The sequence below is a fragment of the Ursus americanus genome, chromosome X (assembly GCF_024610735.1).
Source record: "Ursus americanus isolate L20-20 chromosome X, mUrsAme1.1.p, whole genome shotgun sequence".
NCBI lineage: Eukaryota > Metazoa > Chordata > Mammalia > Carnivora > Ursidae > Ursus > Ursus americanus.
This window is the reverse complement of record NC_142164.1, coordinates 3,216,771-3,236,355: the sequence shown is the minus strand read 5'-3', so window position 1 is coordinate 3,236,355 and position 19,585 is coordinate 3,216,771. Positions and strand designations below refer to the sequence as shown.

The following is a 19,585-nucleotide window of genomic DNA, read 5'->3' as shown; positions in this document are numbered from 1 at the left end:
CCCAAGCTTCATGCGTTAGTTTGTTCAGGTGGCCATAACAAAGTATCACAGGCTGGATGGCTTAAATGACAAAAATGTATTCTCTTACGGTTCTAGAGGGTGGAACGCTGAGATTCAGGTGTTGGTAAGGTTGGTTTCCTCTAAGGCCTTTCCCTTTGGCTTGTAGACCACCCTTTTCTGCCTGTGACCTCACACGCTCTTCCCTATGTGTGTGTTAGTGTCCTAACCTCCTCTTGGTGTAAGGGCAAACCCTTTTGATCTCATTTAACCTCAGTTACTTCTTTAAAGATCCTATCTCCCAATACAATCATATTCTGAGGTACTGGAGGTCAGGACTTCAACATATGAATTGGGGGGGTGGGAAACACAATGCAGGCTATAACATTCCATTTGTAGCAGGGGGAGACTTTGTTGCTCCTTGTCCCAACCCTGAGCACATCACACACACTCTGAAAAAGCTTGGGGGTGGACATCAGGACTTCTTTGAGATGCTGGCAAAAAAAAGAGCACCTTGTCAGTCTCAAATCAGGCTCCCCAGAGCAGCTTCTTCCATGCCACGAATGGACAGGCCTGGGCCAGTTGCCAAAGGTACCAACAGGACAGGTGGGATTGGGACAGAAGTGGGCTTCGGAGTAGTTTTCCCAGGGTCCCTCTGTGGAGAGTGGTGTGAAAACCCAAAGCCTGAAGAACAGACAAAATCTTTGTGTCTCCTCAAATTTTTTTATAGACAAAATATGTTGTTTTTAGGAATCACAAGACCAGCAGCTCCAATAACAGTGACTTTCAGCAATTTCTGTGAAGAACTCAGCATGATGGATTCAGTTTCACCAGGCTTTATGTGCTACAAAAATAGAGGCTGGCTAACATTTCATATCAGACTGGTTACACTAAATGGCAACAGCACAGTGGATGGGCCAGTCCGTCCTAGCACTCCCGAATCCTGGGGCTGACAAGGGCATACGGGGGTAGGTGCTGACAGAGCACGGTGTTCTGTAAGCTGGCCATGTCCCTGCTTCAAGCCAAGCCATGGGGCCCCAGAAGGGAGTAGAGCAACATGCTAAGTCCTGCATTTCTGGAACTCTGGGCCTAGTTTTGTGGGGAAGGCATTAGACAAACCACAGCAATGAATCATGTTGAACTTTCTGGAAGGGGAAGTCTGGGGGGCTGGGGCTTGAGGGCTGCCAGAGAAAGCCTTCCTGAGGAAGCCATGCCCAACCTAAAGCTAGAAGGATGAGTAGGAATCAGTCAGGCAAAGAGCATGGAAGACAATTAAATCAGGCAGAGGAATGGCGTGTGAAGGGCCTAGGGTCCAGCAAGGCCATTATATTTTTAAGGAAACAGAAGAAGCCAGGGTAGCATAAGGGGAAATCCTTGAGCAAGATGAGATTGGAGAGGCCGAGGGAAGGCAGCCCAGGCAGGGCCCTGAGGCCACACTCAGGGCTATAGTCGTTACTCTAGTGAGAATGGGAAGGCACTGAGGAGTGCTTTGAGGAGCAAGAGGACATGGCCAGGCCTGTTACATTTAAAATAATCATCTTCCTGCTGTGTGGGTAATGGGCTGAAGCGGTCATGACAGGATCCAAGAGATAAGGTCCGAGGCTATGCAGTCATCCAGGCAAGAGGCGGTGATGGGATTGGCTAGGGAAGTGGCAGAGGAGACAGAAAGAAGTAGACTACTGAGGAGATTTTTGCTCCACCACTGAATTATATATTGAGTAGGTTGTACCAGTGGTCTCCAGAGACACAGAAGCAGTAGGAGAGTTGGATGCCCTCCCCACTTTTGAAGAGTTTGCTTTATGCCACTTCACTTTTATGAAAGACCTATCTTAGTACTTGTTTTCACTAATGGAAAGAAACCAGCAGAAAATTTTTGCTTTTACAAAAATAGGCCAAAAGCAACAATACCATCCATTGTTCAACATTTGCTTTGCAGTGACCTGTTCCAGAGGCTGTGCTCACCCAGAGTGGCAGGAGCAGCACCACCAAGCTCCTTCTTCACAAGCTGCACTTGGCATCTCAGCTTTGAACTGTGTCTGTGAATATCTGTGCTTTATCTGTTTTTAAAAGTTTTCATTTAAATTCCAATTAGTTTACATACAGTGTAATATTAGTTTCAGGTGTATGATATAGTGATTCAGCACTTTCATACATCACCCTGTGCTCATCACAAGTGTACTCCTTAATCCCCATCACCTGTTTCATCCATCCCCTCATCCTCTGCCCTCTTTCATTCTTTCTGATAGCTGAGTAATATTCCATTATATATATATATATATATATATATATATATATATATATATATATATATATATATATATATATTTCTTCTTTACCTATTCATCTGTCGATGGATATCTAGGCTTTTCCCATAGTTTGGTTATTGTGGACATTGCTGCTATAAAGGAGTAATTCTATTTTTAACTTTTGGAGGAACCTCCGTACTGTTTTCCACAGTGGCTTATCTGTGCTTTATCTTGATTTATTTTGTTCATCGGTCACCAAGAGGTGTCCTAAGGCATCAGAAAGGCCTGATAGAGGTCCTTTTTTGGGTCTGAGAACACTCAAAAATTTTTTCCATATAAATTAATGGTAATTGCTTCTTTGTTTTAAGTCATTTTGGTTTATGAAAGATTTCATAAGAATGCTCTACTTTTGGATAACAGGGGAAACCTGTACAGATTTGGCTAAATCTATGTATCTATATCTGTATCTGTTATCTCTATCTTTCTCTATCTGTATCTCTATAGATATCTATCTATATATTTATATTCATATCTGTCTATCTATCTATCTACCTATGTATCTATCCAGATTGATTTATTATAGGGAATGGCTCATGCAATTGTAATTATGGAGGCCAAGAGTTCCCACAATCGGCCCTCTGCAAACTGGAGACCCAGGACAGCCGGTGGTAAAGTTCCAGTCTGAGTCTAAAGGCCTGAGATCCAGAAAGTCAATGAGAGAGTTCATTGAGACAGAGAGTTCAGAGAGAGTTCAAAGCAGGAGAAGACCAGTGTCTCAGCTGAAGTAGTCAGGTGGGGGGAGGGGGAGAGAGAGAGAGAACAAGGAGAGTAAGCCAGTGAATTTCCCCTTCTTCTACGTTTTGTTCTATTCAAACCCTTAATGGATTGTGTGATGTTCACTCACACTGGGGAAGGCCATCTGCTTACTAAGTCCCCTAATTCAAATGTTGATCTCATCCAGAAACACCCTCACAGACGCATCCAGAAACAGGATTTAATTTGGGTACCCCACGGCCCAGTAAAAGTGGCACATGAAATTAATGATCATAGGTGGGACAGAACTATACATAGTGACTGATTTTTTGGGAAGGGTGAGGAGAAGTCCCAGATGATTCTGAGGCTTGGGGGCTCAGACTGTGGGGTAGATGGCAGGACCATTCATTGGGAAGGTTCCTAGCAGAGGAAGAGTAGGTTGGGGGAACATGTGAAGTGTGTGGTGTAGTGTGTCTGAGGGGACTAAGGAGGGAAGACTAGGCTCAAGTTACCATAAAGATTATTTAAAAACCCAAAGCTACTTGCACAACTAAACTGAATGAAATTTTATGTTAATGAGGAAAGAATCCAACATAAGCAATTGAAAAAAATGCTATATAGTTAAGTCTTCCTCACATCCCATCACTTTGGCATTTTTAAATTCTTTGTCACTCTTCCATGTTTATAGACCCTTGTGATTATACTGGACACACTGATAATCCAACACAAACTTCCTATTTTTATCAGCAGATTAGCAAACTTGATCCCATCTTCAACCTTTGCCATGGAAACTGATATATTCCTAGTATCTGGAAATTAAGACATTGCCATCTTTGCGGGGGGGGATTATTCTGTTTACTAAAATGTTATTCACTTTATCATCTAAAAATGATTTTACAAAAAATATGGTAAATGAAGTCTTGGTTGTGGACCCAATGGGCCAGGAGAGAGGCCAGATAGGCAGGGGAAAAACCATGGGGGTGCAGAGTCCTGGAAACCAAGGTGGGGGGAAAGTTTCCAGAAGGAGAGAGAGGACAATGATGTGAAATGCTTCCAAGAAGTCAAGTAAGATGAAGAGTGGAGTGGGTTCATGGGCTAGAGCTGCCAGGAGGTTGCTGGTGACTTTGGCCTGGGGCAGTTTCAGTCAAGTTGTGGATGAGAAAGGCAGACTAGAATGAGGAGAAGAATGTCTAGCAGATAAAGGAGCAGAGACTCTGTGCATGGCGGTGATGACATTTTCAAGGAATTGAGAAAGGACAGTAGCATGAGTGAGACAAGACACCGAGGGAGGACGGCTTTTTTCTTTTTTTAATATTTAGGCCATTTTAATTCAACCACTACTTAATGAGCTCCTACCATGAGTCAGGCCTTGTGCTAAGTGCATGGGAGACAGACAGTGGTGAGTGAGGCTGACAAGGTCTCTGCCCTCATGGAACAAATATCCCCATGCTGGGAAAGATGTGATGATATTTCAGTGCTGAAGAGAATCATCCTGGCAAGGAGGAGAGGCTGAAGGCCCTAGAGAATGCAGAGATGGGTCACTGATAAAGATGGAGATGAGCCCAAGCACAGGGACCACCAGCCTTGCTAGCAGCCCTGCCAGCTCATTTTTTGTAATGAGGAAGCAGGAGGCTTTGTGGCCTCTGTGGGAATCCCAGCAGCTGGGCTTCAAGCACTAACTCTGCTAGGAGCTGAGTTCTTCATATTCCTTGCCTCCTGACCTGCCTTTTCCCTGATAGGACCACTGAGGCACATTGCTACTAACTGAGGAGCTAAGACTCCTACCCCAAAGGTTTGCGGGGAGGGGACAGTTGGAATGCAGAGCCTGGGCTCCAATCCACCCCATCTTCCCTGGTGTGTGCCCTTTGTGTTAGGATCTGCCTGCTAGTCTTGTCTTGGGAGAGTGAAAGGCAGGTCAATATGACACAGGGCTGGACGATGCTTGCTGAGGCTCTCTTGAGCCAGTTCCTCCTTGGGACCTCCTACTCTCCTGCCAAGGACCCTAGATCACCAGTCTGAAGGCATTGGTTTACATCTAAGCCCTGCCACCAAATTGTTAAGTGAACTGGGTCCAGCTTGTCCATCTAAAATGGGAGATACTGGGAAGAGTATCTGCTTGTCTGAAAAAACACGCAGCTTCTCAGGCCTGTGTTTCTTACCTTGGGTTTCTCCTCTCCTCCACCCCATTTTCCAACTCAGAGGAGCAGCTGCTGCTTGTACTTTTGAGCTGGTTAGTGTCTGAGACTTTGCACCATTTTTTCCACCTCTTCATTATTGTTGGCCATTTTCCTTTGGCTTCTAATTCTCTTGAATTTTACATACACACCACATTTCAATCATTGGACATGGAAACAATTGAAAGCAAATGCATTTCAGTCTGAGGGGTCACCCTGCAGGTGAGGCTGTGGACTCTGCAAGGTCACCTTATCTGATGCCTTCCCCTGGGATCAGGAAAGAGGGCTTTTCCCACCCATTCCAATGGTTCCCTGTACATGGGGCAAACGTAACTGACAGGAAGACAACTAAATCCCTCCAGGTTTCCAAATCTGCTGCCAGCTTTGGAGGCAAGGGATTCTCAGGCCAGCAGAGAGACAGGGAGAAGGAAGGAGCAGCAGAGACAGCAGCTGGCTACACCAGAAGACAGAAGCGAGTTTCCCAGTCTTTGCTCTGTGGTGCCGCTCTGTCCCATGTGCACACAGGGCAATCCTGAGTTCCTTTCTGGGCACCTAGCTAGTAACAATTCCCCTACACTCTTTTGCAGCTGTACCCTAGTTTTTCAGGCAGCCTGCTCCTGTGGGAGCTACTCTAGGGGCTGCAGGGAGGACCATGACTGCTGAGATGCAAGTTTCTCAGTCAGGGCTGTGGCTCTGTGTCTGTGTCTTTAACCCACTTCTGCTGGGGCTGCTCCCTTCAGACTGGACCAGAGTTTGAGGGGTGTGTGACCAGCATTTCCACCCAGTCCAAGCCACCTCAGGAAGTAGTGAGCTGTCCTGGAGGTGTGCAGTCAGAGGCTGTTGGTGCTGGGGACAAGAGTCAGTCTCTCATTCTTAGGTTGACAAAGCTCAAGGGACCACCCACCACACTTCCAGGAAGGCAGAGTGTAGCAGGATTTAGGTCAGGACTGCCATGAAAACAAGTCCCACTACTGTCCCCACAGACCCATGAACTTCCTGCTTGTCTGTCTGTTTCTATCTGCCCTCTAAGCATGACTTCCATGAAGACAGGAAACTTATCCCTAGTCTCAGGGCCTGGTCCTCGGTCAGTCTTGATTCAAGATAGTCACACTGAATGAAAGGTGCCCACATTTGGAAATCGAGATGCTCCCTATAACCTCCTGCTGGTGGCCCTGTCCCTATGTTGGGGAGGGGGAATGAGTCTGAAGGGCTGCCCCCATATGCTCTTGCCACTTATTTCCCTCTCTCTGCTTATGAGGAGGCCCTCACTCCCTGGGCCTTACAGTCCCTGAAGTTCATGCCTCTGTCCTTCCTGTCTCTTTAAAGAATGGAGGGACAGCTGCAAGGCTCTGCTAGTCCCCCTTCCCCTTCCCTTCTGGTCGGGGGGCCCTAGGGCTCCAGGGATGACATCAGTGCCAGCTGCTTCCAGGAGCAGGAAGGAGAATTGTTTACAGGTTCATAAGTTTCATTAGCAAGTGGAGAGGAAGCTCCCAGATGCCTGGGATCTGGATTTGCAGCCCAAATCAGTGTTGTTCACTGGGTTTGGGACTGTAGCTGCCTGAAACTGGGCTCTGAGCAGAGATGGAATGCGGTAGACCATTGCACCTATTGGAATGGTCTCTTCCATAGAACCCCAATATGAGAAAGTGATAAAAGCAAGCTGCTCTGTGTGAAGAGAGGCTGGAGTCTGCCCTGAAGTCCAGGTAGCCCCAACATACCTCCCTGAAACCATAAAACATAGTTTAAAACAGAATTTTAGCCAAATCTTCCATGTGAAGATAGGAAACAGAGGCTCAGAGCATGGGAAACAACTTTCCTAAGATGCCCCGGTGTACTGATCTTGGGCCTGGGTTCCTGCCACCCTTTACTGCTGCTTGCAAGGGAGGTGGAAGCAGGCAGCACATAGGCCTGCTGGATTCCATGCTTTGGGAATTTGAGTCAAGTGCATGGCTGGCTGAACTGCTGGAAGATGCCAGTGGTTGGAAGGCATTGGTGTAGACAGGTGGTAGGGCAGGCAGAGAGAGAGATAGACATAAGACAAGGGCAGACAGGCAGGCAACAGCCGGAGTTAGACACCTGCTCGGGGGGGGGGGGGGCTGGATGCCCTCTAGATTTCAGCACAAACTTGGATGCAATTAACTGGATTTGTTTGGCCCCCAGTGGAGGTTCTGTGCTCATGATCACCTTTAGGGAAAAAGATGATATGTTTTCTTTGGAGACGCTTAGCTTGAAGGGAGGGAGAACTTTCAGCCCCATCCCTTTCTGTTAATAAAACAGCTCTTATTTTAATAAAGATCCAAGCCCTCCAGCAGACAGTTCACAGGAAAGAAATACAGAAGATCGATAAACATATGAAAAATTGCTCAGGTTTATTCATAATTAAAGCAATAAAATTAAAGCAACAATGAGATAGATATCATTTTCTACCCATCATACTGATGCCTTTTAGAAACTTTCATAATATCTTCTGTTGATAAGGCTGTGAAGAAAACAGAACTTTCTTCCCCTTGGTGAGGTCCCACTTGGTGCAGTCTCTTAAGAGGGGCACTGACAATATCGGTCAATATTAGTGCATATTGTCAACACGCATATCCTAGAGCCACACAAATTCCACTTCTAGGCACTTGCTCTACAAAAATATTTACATATGTATGCAAAGAGGCATGTCCAGGAATGCTCACTGTTTCTTGTTTATAAGAGTGAAAAAGCTCTAGACACCCAAAATGTCCACGAGCAGGTCAATAAACAGGGGTGCAGCCGTGCAGCAAAAGCTGTGTTTAAAAGACATGAGGGAGATTTGTTCTGACATGCGAGATCCCCAAGGCACACTGTGCACTTAAAAAAGTAAGTTGCATATTTCTCAATAAAACTGTGAAAACATTTCATGAAACCTTAAACAAAGAAGAGTGATAGACAAGAATCTCCTGGCCTTCCTTTCATGTAAGTGCGTACATGTACGGTTACACATTTCTTTTTTTTTTTAAAGATTTTATTTATTTATTTGACAGAGAGAGAGACAGCCAGCGAGAGAGGGAACACAAGCAGGGGGAGGGGGAGAGGAAGAAGCAGGCTCCCAGCGGAGGAGCCTGATGTGGGGCTCGATCCCAGGACTCTGGGATCACACCCTGAGCCGAAGGCAGACGCTTAACGACTGAGCCACCCAGGCGCCCCCGGTTACACATTTCTATGTGTTTTTGTTTTAAACTTTTATAAGAGCTTTCCTACTATGTGTCAGGTACTTGCAAAAAAAAAAAAGTAAACTGCAGAATGGGCACGTACTTCAAATGTATGATCTCATTTGTGTAAAGCACTGAAAACATATATGAAAACATATACACACATCTCACCCAGATGTTCTCTGGACCCCTCCTCCCCCTTTCCAGAGGCATCTGTCTAATTTCTGGGTTGGAAAGAGTTTTGGACTCCCTGGCCTTTTTCTCTGGGACCCTTCCACTAGGGTCTAGGTCTCTATAGCCCACCACCTACACTAACCATGAGCCATCATCCCGACCCCCATAAGACTTGGCAGAGTTCTCTGTGCTCTAGGGATGCTCTAGGCCTTCAGGCTCCCAAGGTTGGCACACTGGACAGTGGGGGCTTTACAGCCACACTGTAAGGAGGAGATTGTTAGCTCCATTGTCAAATGGGGGAGACGGAGACCCAAAGAAAGGAAAGACTTGCTCAAGGTCAAATCTTGAGATCATGATGAGAATGGGCAGGGCATAGGGTTGCCAGATATAAAATAAAGGATACACAGTCAAATGTGAATGTCAGATAAACCACGAATAAATTTTTAGTGTAAGTTTGTCTCAAATGTTGCACAGAGTGTACTAACACTAAAAACTTACTTGTTGCTTATTTGAAATTCAGATTCAATTGGCATTCTGTATTTGTATTTGCTTAATCTGGCAACCCTGGCCAGGCAGAAGCCCATGGTTCCTGCTTCCCAGGCTCCTGAGTCCCACAAAAGCACACTTCCCTGCTCCTAAGGTGGCCTTCCAGAAAGCTCGGATTTCATTGCAGCTGCTCCACTGTGTCTGGGAAGGGCTTCCTCAGGGCCCTCAGGAATGCAGGGAGGGCCTATGTCAGCTCTGCTCCAGAGTGTTTAGTCCCAGTGCTGTACAGGTGGGGCCAGGGAGGGGGCCAGGCAGCCCAGACCATGCCACCCTCTCTAGACAAGTTCCAGCCCTTTCCTTTCTCTCTCAAGCTTTCCTTCCTCCCTTCTTCTTTCCCTCCCTGCTTCTTCCTTCTCCTCCCACCTGGCCCCTTGCTGTGCTTGGCTCCTTTTGCAAACAGCCTCCTCTTCCCCCCAGAGACTCTGGAGTTATTCCCAAGAGCAGACGGTTCACCTCTGGTGGTTGTATCAGTCGGGGTTCTCTAGAGAAAAGAAAACAATAGGATATATGTATGTATGTGTATGCATATGCATATGCCCATGTGTATGTATATAGAGATTTATTTTAAGGAGTTGGCTTGTGCCTTTGTGGGGCTAGCAAGGCCAAAAATTGCAGGGTAGTCCTGCGCACAGGAATTTTAAGCAGGGAGAGTTGCTGCAGTCTTTAAATTCTTTTTTTTTTTTAATTTGACACACAATGTTACATTAGTTTCAGGTGTACAATATAGTGATTCAACAAGTTTGTACATTATGCTATTCTCATCACAAGTGTAGCTGTTATCTGTCACCATACAACGCTTTTTAAATATCGCTAACTATATTTTTCAGGCTGTGCCTTTTTTTTTCTAATAATATTTATTTTGTTATATTAGTCACCATACAGTACATCCCCAGTTCTTGATGCAATGTTCCATGATTCATTACTTGCATATAACACCCAGGGCACCATGCAATATGTGCCCTCCTTAATCCCCATCACCGGCCTATCCCAATCCCCCACTCCCCTCCCCTGTGAAGCCCTCAGTTTGTTACCCAGAGTCCACAGCCTCTCATGATTCATTCCCTCTTCTGTGCCTTTTATTCCCATACTTATTCATTCCACAACTGGAAGTCTATGTCTCCCACTTCCCTTCACCCATTTCATCCGTCCTCCTGCCCCCTTCCTCTCGGAAACCATCAGTTTGTTCTTTGTATTTATAGGTCTGATTCTGATTTTGTTTGTTGTTTTAGATTCCACATATGAGTGAAATCATGTGGTATTTGTCTTTCTCTGACTGACTTATTTCGCTTAGCATAATACCCACTAGGTCCATCCACATTGTCACAAATGGCATGATTTCATCTTTTTCTTATGACTGCACAATATTCCACTGTATATGTATATGCCACATCTTCCTTATTCAATATCCAATATTCCTATGGATGGACAATCGGGCTGCTTCTATATCTTGGCTACGGTAAATAATGCTGCAATAAACATAGGGGTGCATGTATCCCTTTGCATTAGTGTTTCTGTATCCAAAACAACAAAGAAAACATTATCTTTTCAAATTAGCCTTTTCGTTTTCTTTGTTGTTGTTGTTGTTTCATTTTCTTTGGGTAAACACCCAGAAGTGGAATTATTGTTTCATATGGTATTTCTACTTATAACTTTTTGAGGAAACTCAGTTCTGTCTTTCACAGTGGCTGCACAAATTTACATTCCCACCAACAGTGCATGAGGGTTCCTTTTTTTCCCCCACAGCCTCACCAACACTTGTTTCTTGTATTGTTTATTTTAGCCATTCTGACAGGTGTGAGGTGATATCTCATTGTGGTTTTGATTTGTATTTCCCTGATGAGTGATGTTGAGCATCTTTTCATATGTCTGTTGGCCATCTGCATGTCTTCTTTGGGAAATTGTCTATTCAGGTCCTCTGCCCCTTTTTTAATTGGATTTTTGTTTTTCTAGTGTTGAGTTGTATCAGTTCTTTATATATTTTGGATTTTAAGCCCTTCTCAGATATAACATTTGCACATATCTTTTCCCATTCACTAGGTTGCCTTTCTGTTTTGTTGATGGTTTCCTTTACTGTGCCAAAGTTTTTTATTTTGATATAATCCCAGTAGTTTATGTTTGCTTTTGTTTCCTGATGCTGCAGTCTTGATTAGAATTTGTTCTCCTCTGGGAAACCTCAGTCTTTGCTCTTCAGGCCTTTCAACTGATTAAATGAGGCCCATCCACATTATCAAGGATTAGTAATGTCCTTTAGTTAAAGTCCACAGAGTGTAGTTGTTAACCAAAGCTACAAAATACCTTCATAGCAACACCTAGACTAGTGTTTGATGGAATAACTGGGAACTGTAGGCTACCCAAGTGGACAGGTAAACTTGACCCTCACAGTGGTCTAATCACTAGGGAAGCTGAGGGAGAATTTGGACTTAGACCAGGGACTGTAGGGCCTGCCTGGGGATGGTGGGGCCTCCTCAGTGGCTGCAGGCAGATCCCTTCTTTCCTGCCCTTCCCTCCTTTGGTTCTCATGGTTCCTGCCCAGGCTGACCCAGGGCATCAAAAGACCATCTCCCTTGCCTGAGAACTCCAAATTGGGGGAGACAGGATGTGCTTTGCAGAAGATGCCTTTCGAGGGATGTTGCGGCCTGGATTACTAGCCAGAGCTGGGCTTGCAGAAGCCACGACAGGCTTGGGATCTAACCTGCTTGGGCTACTGACTGGCTCTGGGGTCCTGTGCCTGTACCTATTTCTCTTTATTTTATTTATTTTTTTCAGTACCTGCTTCTCTTTAGAAATGAAGGAGGGTAGATCCCACCTGCCCCTCAATGGGGCCAAATCAGGTGACCTGAGAACCAGGGTAGTTCTCACAGGCAAAGTTTCTGACACTTATCTTTCCTCCTAAATTGCTTACAGAGTAGCAGAGGAGAAGGCTGTGAACCTAGCCAACAAGATACAGCAGGAACACAAGGTACTGAGTCCAAGGCCTGAGCCCTGTGAGGGAGTCTGGCTCCACCCCCATGTCCAGATATATCTTGCTTGAGCTCCTGTCCCTCGAAGAGCTGATTTTCCAAGTGACTGCTCTGTGCCTTCCTTCCTGTGTATCCTTGGGTATAGCTTAAAAGTGAAAAACTGGTTGTGATGGCAGGAGGCCCCCCTAGCATCAAGGAGGAGATGGAAACATCCATGGCTGAAGAGCTGGTTCCTGGAAGCTACATGCAAGGCCAAGAGCACCTGGTGATAGCAGGTGAGGAGCCCCTGTAATGTCTCTTTCCTTGGGTGTCCACACCTGTGCATGTGTGTTGGAGAAGGCGTGTTAATGGCTGGGTAGACTCATATATATGCATGTATGTATGTCTACAGGTCTGTCTGTGCCTTGGCATACATATACATGTACTTATGGCTTGAGGGACAGGAAAGCTGGGGGAAAGGAATTGATGATGTGAGCATTTTGCAGCCTGTGAGAGAGTAGGATGGGACCAACACGTGTGGTCCTTTTCTCCCCGTTGTTCAAACTACCACTGTGTCTATGGCAAAGTATCCAAAAGGCTCAATTTATAAGATCAATCAGATCAATTCTCTTCTGGTCCTTCAATGCCTTCTCTCCCTTTAGAGTAAAATTCAAACTCTTTTCCACGATCTCCAAATGCTGATCAAGGTCACCTCCTCAAGATGGTGACCCACTGCACACTGCATTTATGCTTGTCCTTATAATAGCCCTAGGCTAGTTCTTCCTCATAACCTTTGTGTTGACTGTTACCTGTGCCTGGGATGCTCTTTCCCTAGATTTTCCATGGCCAGGATCTTTTTCTCTTTCAGGTCTCTGCCTCAATGTTGTTTCTGACTTTTCTAGAAGTGGCCCCTTCCTTCTGCCATGTTGCCCTGTTCTTATCACTTTGGGAGCATGTATCTCTTGATCTGAATTAACACTGATGGATTATTTCTGTTTTGTCCCCTCACTCCCACTATGCACACACAGACTGGTTACTTGATTGCTGAGATCTTGTCTCTTGGTCATTGCTCTTACTCCAGTAACCTAGGCCAGAGCATGACCTTCAGTAAATACTTGCTAAACTTTTGAACAGATGAACAGGCTGAGGCCTGGGATCTGCCAGTGGACAGCAGTGAATGAGTGTTGAATGATTCCTAAGAAGTTTGGGTACCCTATCCTCTTTCTGGTGCAGCCTGTGCCCAGGAAGCCTTGGTACAGCCTCTACGGGTATTCCTGGGGCTTCTCTTCTTCTCCCTAGAAATGATGGAGCATGGATCCCAGTCCTTGGGTGCCTCTCAGCGGCGTCAAAGGTTGGATACAAAGACTGCTGGCTCTGCTGCAGGTCAACCGGTTTGGAATATGACTGCCACCCGGCCCAAGAAAGCGGTACTGTATGGAGCCCTTGGCATGCAACAGCTGGGTTGGGGTTGGGAGTATAGTCTGATGATGGTCGGTTGAGCAGAGCCAGATGTTGACTTGGGGTCAAGGGAGGAAGCTGTTGTGTACCAGTGAGGCAGTGAAGGCAGTGATGTCCAATAAGAGGTCACGGCCATCCTTTGGTAGGCTGGTAGTTCAACCTTGAGAGTCGAGAACACCTGAATCACATATTACTTACTTGGGGACTACATATACACTTTACTGTGCAAAACTCCAATGTGTGTGAAATGACACTTTCATAAATAAATGAATAAATAAATAAATAAATCTTTATCTATATTTCTCTATATATCTATATTTTACATATAAATCTATATAAATTATAATCATATAAATTATTTAATTATTAATTTAATAATCAGCCCGGGTAGGAGGCCCCACCATCCCCAGGCAGGCCCTACAGTCCCTGGTCTAAGTCCAAATTCTCTCTCAGCTTCCCTAGTGATTAGACCACTGTGAGGGTCAAGTTTACCTGTCCACTTGGGTAGCCTACAGTTCCCAGTTATTCCATCAAACACTAGTCTAGGTGTTGCTATGAAGGTATTTTGTAGCTTTGGTTAACATCTACACTCTGTGGACTTTAACTAAAGGACATTACTAATCCTTGATAATGTGGATGGGCCTCATCTAATAGATTAAATATAAATATATATAAAGAAAAATATGTTTCTCAGGGCTGGGAAAAAGGTAAGGCAAGGTAGGTTCTTATGCTCCCTGACTGTTAGGAATTCCAACCAATCAGATCTGACTATTTTGTAGCCAATCCTTTAAACTGCATTTAATGTGAGTTAAGGAATGTTCTAGAAAAAATGGCAGGTATACTGTTATAAAGGATACTGGGAAAAGGCAGTCATTTTGGAGAGAAGGGAGACTTGAGTATTCTGGGGTCACGTGTGTTCTCTCACTGTGTAGCCAGTCCTTTAGGTTATATTCACTGGTGGGTGAGGGGAAGTTTTAGAAACACGGTTGCTATGCTGTTGCAAAAGTTGCTGGGAAAAAATAACCAAGTTGGAGAGGAGGGGGACACTACTGTTGGAGGAAATCATGTGAATTTCAAGTTCTATAGCCAATCCTTTAAAGCTACTTTCACTGTGTGTGAGGGAAAGTTTTAGAAAAATGGTTGTTATACTGTTGCAAAGGTTACTGGGAAAAGGCAATTAGGTTGGAGAAGGAGGGAGACCCAATGTCCTAGGAAATCACCTGAGTCCCATTGTTCTGTAGCTAATCCTTTAAGCTACATTCACCTTGGGTGAGGGAATGTTCTAGGAAAAAAAAAATGGCAGCCATATTGTTGCAAAGGGTACTGGGAAAAGGCAGCCATTTTGGAGAAGAGGATGACCTGATTATTCTAGGGAATCTCTTGAGTCAGGTAATTCTATAGTAGATTCTGTTAGCCAGGGTCACCATGGTGTTACAGTGTTGCAGAGGTTAGTGGGGAAAGGCAACAAGGTTGGAAAGTAGGGAGGCCTGGCTGTTCTAGGGAATGAGTTGTGATAAATGCCCAAATGATTCCACTGCTAATGAATAAAGAGAAATAGAGCTCCCAGATCAGAGACCTCCTGGGAATGAAAATAAACCAGAAATATTGAATTGGCTTGTTGTGTCCGAAGGCAGAAGTCAAGTCAAATTCTCCAGCAACTCAGGCTCCAGCAAGCCACCCATGCCCATGAGATTGAGGGAGAATGGGGTGTTTGGGGGGCAGTGGGGAGATATAATCTCTGGATTAATTATAGTTACCTATTAGGACCAAGGAGTACTTTAAAAAGAAACAGTCATTATATTGAATTTAGAAATTAGACATTTAGAATTAAGAAATTTATCAATTCTATTTATTATTTACTTTTGAACCAAAAAAAAAGAAAGAAAAAAAATGGAACCATAACTGCCTCTGAGAGAACCACTACATGAAAGGACAAAAAAAAATTCATAATATTGTTCTGCTGATTTGGGCGTGGGGGAAGTAGTATGCCTGGAAAAGTACATGAAAATAGAAATAACACTGTTTGAAATAGAGGGAAGCTAGGACTTGCTGAAGTTCATAGCTTTTCTTAATCTCCATCAAATTGCTGTAGAAGTCTTATGTTTTACAATGCATATAGTTCTAAATAGAGGGTTTCTAAAATTAAAAACAAAAAAGCAACAAGACAACTGGTTTTGAACAGTTAGACCTGTCTTATGATGGGCAACCACAATAGGTTATCATCAACTTGAAGATGTTATCACATTAATTCTTGTTATATTTATGTGTTAAAAACAAACTATGTTATTTCAAACACATAAACCTCAGCCACCAGTTACTCGTCCTTACTCGCCTTCAAATCTCTCAATAAACTTTTTGTCTTTCTGATTCCAATCTGTAGGAAAATCAAGGGGATGGTGTGGAAATTGTTCTAGGAGAAACTCTCAATCAAATTCCCCTTTATAGTCCTGGGGTTTTCTTGATACACACTGCCATTTTCATCCTACTTTTGAGGTATCATAAGAAGAAGATGAAGAGGAAAATAAAATAGTAGCATGACTGTCAAATACTGTTCACACAGAAAAAGTCACACCAGTATCTGTGTGCACTTTTGAGAAAGAGAAATTTTGCATTATTACAACAAATGGAGCATGGTGGCAAAGTTCCTATGAAAATCCTTTATACGGAAATCATTCAACCTTGCAGTTTACTATTGTTCTTAAGAGCAGAGGAGGGCTGCAGATATTTCTCAGGTGACAGGTGAGGCTTGGTTGTCTGTTTCTTGTTAAGAGTGAGGCAAATAGAGCCAACCCAGAATTCTGTGTCTTGGTGAGGCCTGTGAGACAGCAGGTTCTACTTCAGCAAGGTGGGCTGTGCAGAAGGCACCTGTAAATGCCAGAGTGGAGAGGGCTCTGCTCTTTGGCACAGCCACTCTTGCTTCTTCATTCATTTAGCTCAGGTTTGAACTTGGGGGGAAGTACCTGGCTGCCGGCCAGGTGGGGTAAGAGGGCTGGATGACTGTTCCATATACAGACCTTCAGCCAAGGCCACTGTCCCCCCACTCCAACCCACTGGGTCCTCAAGACCTCCCTCCCATGTCCCTGCAGCCTCCAGGTCTGGGTCCTCTCTGGCCACTGGCAGGAGGGGGACTCCTACCTCTACTACTCCCCATCTGCTTCTGAGCCACAAGGCCCACTTCCCTTGGCTTTGTTCTCAGCACTCTCTGAATCCCACAGTCTTGCTGAGCTCTCTCATCATTTGCGGCCTCTCCTCTCCCGTTATCTTCTTTCTTACAGGTTTATACCATTTTACTGTCTTCATTTTAATGGAGTCTGAAGGCGGAAGTGGTGTCAAATATGAGAGGCATCCAACTATAATGGTTAAAAGCATAACCTCTGGAGCAAAATATCCTGGCTTTAAACGGCTGCTCTGCTACTTACAGTTGTGTGACTCAGACAACTAATGTGACCTCTCTGTGTCTCAGTTTTCCAATCTTTCAAAATGGAATGACAGTAATACCTGTTTTGAAGGGTCATGGAGAGGATTTAATGACTTGATGCTGGTAAGGGCTTAGAGGGTGGCATGTGGCATGTGTTAAACCAAATGGCTTGTGAAATTTTTCATCTTGCACTGGAAACTTGGAGCTGAGATTTGAACCCAGGTGGGTCTGGCACGTTCTCTTCCTCTAGCCCACATTGGCTCTTCAAGGCATGAGATACCCTAGCTGCAGAGCTGTGGGCCAGAGACATCCACTCCAGGCAGTCATTAGCAGATGAACAAAAATGAAAGTTGCTGGGATGGCTGTGCTCACCCAGAGAAGAAGGTTATGGTCTCCCAGTGGCCAGGGTTCTATCCTGAGCTCCAACACTGTGTGTCCTTGGGAAGTACAGTCATTTGCCAGGCCTCAATTTCCTTGGCTCTAAAATTGAGGTTTTCCATTCTCCTCTCTGACTCAGCTGATGTCTATATGTGACAGTGCTGGCAGAGGACAGGGATCCCTGTCACTGCTCTTCTTTCCCCATAGCTTGGATGGCTAGAAGTTACTGAGGAGCATGGTGTGGGTAGAGTGGTGGCAGTTGGCCAACTTGTGGGATTCCCAGGCTCTTCTAGAGGTCTGAAGCTGCCAACCCCTGATTCCAGCTGCTCAGGTACCATGCGACTCCTGATAGGGTACACCATTGGTCCTGGTCAGCGTGGAGCAACTCCTCAGCTGAGACTGAGTAGGCTACTTTTATTGACCATTCCTTTCTTTAGGGACCCCAGATGCCAATACCCAGAATGTTGAGAGAAGCAGGCCATGGTGATGCGCACCCCCGGGAGTATCCTAGTGGCTTCCAAAACATGAGGTTCCATTATGAGCGGTAAGAAAGATCCTAGGGATCCTGCAGGAGGAAAACTGGAGCTCTTTGGGCAGGGACCAGGGTGGACTAGATGGGCTAGTAAGCAGACTGACCAGGAAGGTGTTGTGAGCAGCTGGCCATGCTTAGAATGTTGGGGCTCTGTTGTGTTCTCACCCTAGCCCCTGAACCTCCTGGCCTTTTACCCATTTGGGGCCTCTGACCACACTGAGTCCAGGCTGGGGTGGCTCCCAGCCCTTAGGCCCTAGGACCTGCTTACTGAGAAAGGAAGGACTCAGGATGATAGAGTCATTGTCTAGAAAAGGGCCTGACTTTACCTGCTTGCCCTCATGGCCTTCCTATGCTCCCTGCCTTGCCTGGCCTGGAACCACCAGCAGCTCTTGACCTTCTGCTTTTCTTATTTCCCAGCAACCCAGAGGCAGATATGGTGGCAGAGATTGGCCTGGAAGAGCTAAATGGACTGGAGATGGAAGTCATGAGAAGACAGGTAAGCATCTCTTATGCAATGGATCCACTGGGAGGGTGGAAGCAGAATCATGGTGCCTTGGGGCAGGTAGGCTTTGGCAACAATGAGACCACCCCCCCTTGAAGTCATCTTGCCCTCTAGCAGTGGAGGTGAGGTCAGGCTCCCCTTCCTTTCCTCCCAGTCCTCAGGGCTCTAATGTCCCATCTTGATGGCAGCCTCAGCCCTGCCTCTCTCCCTGAGATGTGTGGGAAGGGAACAGAGGAAGTCAAAAGGAGAATGAAGAGGCAACAGAAGAGGATAGAAATCTGTGCAGAAGGAATGGTGCTAAGAGGTCTGGGGGTGGGGTTGTCTTCTCAGGGAGAGACCACAGAAGGCCTGGAAGGGCATCTTCCCTGGTGGCTGTCTCTGGCCCCTGAGTGTCATCCATCTCGGAGCCCTTACTCTGGTGCTGCAGCTGCCCCCACGCTGGCCCACCCCAGGATTGAAATGCCCTTCCCCGCCTCCCCCAGCACAGCTGGGACAGGCTGGCTTCTTCCAGACAACTGGGTGAACACCAAAGAGGGGACAAGGCCTCTGGGCCTGAAAACACAGGCAGCCCAGTCCTCAGTCCCACGGGCCCATCCCATCCCCTGGTTTCAGTTGGTCTGCCTGCTTCTCACCCAGAGGCACTTTGGCCTCCCAAAGGGCAGCAGAGCCCCTTCCTGTACTAAGTTCATATTTTCTCCAGTGGTGAGCCATGGGCTTCCCCAGAAGAATCTCGCTCACCAGCCCCCTTGTTCTCTGCAGCTGCACGTGATCACCAGCCGGCTGCGAGCCCTGGAGGACCAGGGTGCCACCTGGCGCCACAGGGATGCTCTGTTCTTCACCATGCTGGTGTCGGCCTGCGTGGCCAACCTGTGGCTGTGGATGCGCCAGTGATGCCTCATGCCGCCTGAGCCCACTTCTCCTTCCTCTTCTTCCCTTTTCTCCCTGGGCCGCCCTTGCCCATCATCCTTCCATCTCCCAGCAGTCCTTAGCAGCATCAGAGCCATTTTCCAGCTCTGATTACACCGGTTGCCCTAGCTGCTGGGAGGTAAAAGAAGTGTGGCGTTCCAAAGGTCTGAATGGGCTGAAATGTAGCTGCTTTGGAGGGTGAAGAAGGTGGCATCTCGTCCCCACAGTAACACCAGTGGCAGGGGCTTCCTGCTTGCCCATCAGGGCTCCATGGTGACCATCTCAGAGCTGAACCTTACCTCTGTGCCCTCAACGTCCCTTCTGTTCCATTGTCTGTGGCAGGGGCTTGGCTGTGCCTTCCCAGTTTTCTTCCTTTGTGTACAGGG

The 19,585-nt window shown here is 46.0% G+C and overlaps 1 protein-coding gene across 1 annotated transcript in view; it reads left to right on the top strand.

Moving 5' to 3' along the window:
- Window positions 1-19,585, top strand: part of FATE1 (fetal and adult testis expressed 1) — a 26,612-nt gene extending 7,027 nt beyond the window's left edge. The window contains exons 2-7 of the mRNA XM_045790501.2: window positions 11,971-12,025; window positions 12,172-12,301; window positions 13,305-13,432; window positions 17,697-17,803; window positions 18,209-18,287; window positions 19,053-19,585. Coding sequence (XP_045646457.1) covers window positions 12,196-12,301; window positions 13,305-13,432; window positions 17,697-17,803; window positions 18,209-18,287; window positions 19,053-19,184 — 552 coding nt within the window. The 5' untranslated portion in view covers window positions 11,971-12,025; window positions 12,172-12,195 and the 3' untranslated portion in view covers window positions 19,185-19,585. The remainder of the gene's footprint in view (window positions 1-11,970; window positions 12,026-12,171; window positions 12,302-13,304; window positions 13,433-17,696; window positions 17,804-18,208; window positions 18,288-19,052) is intronic.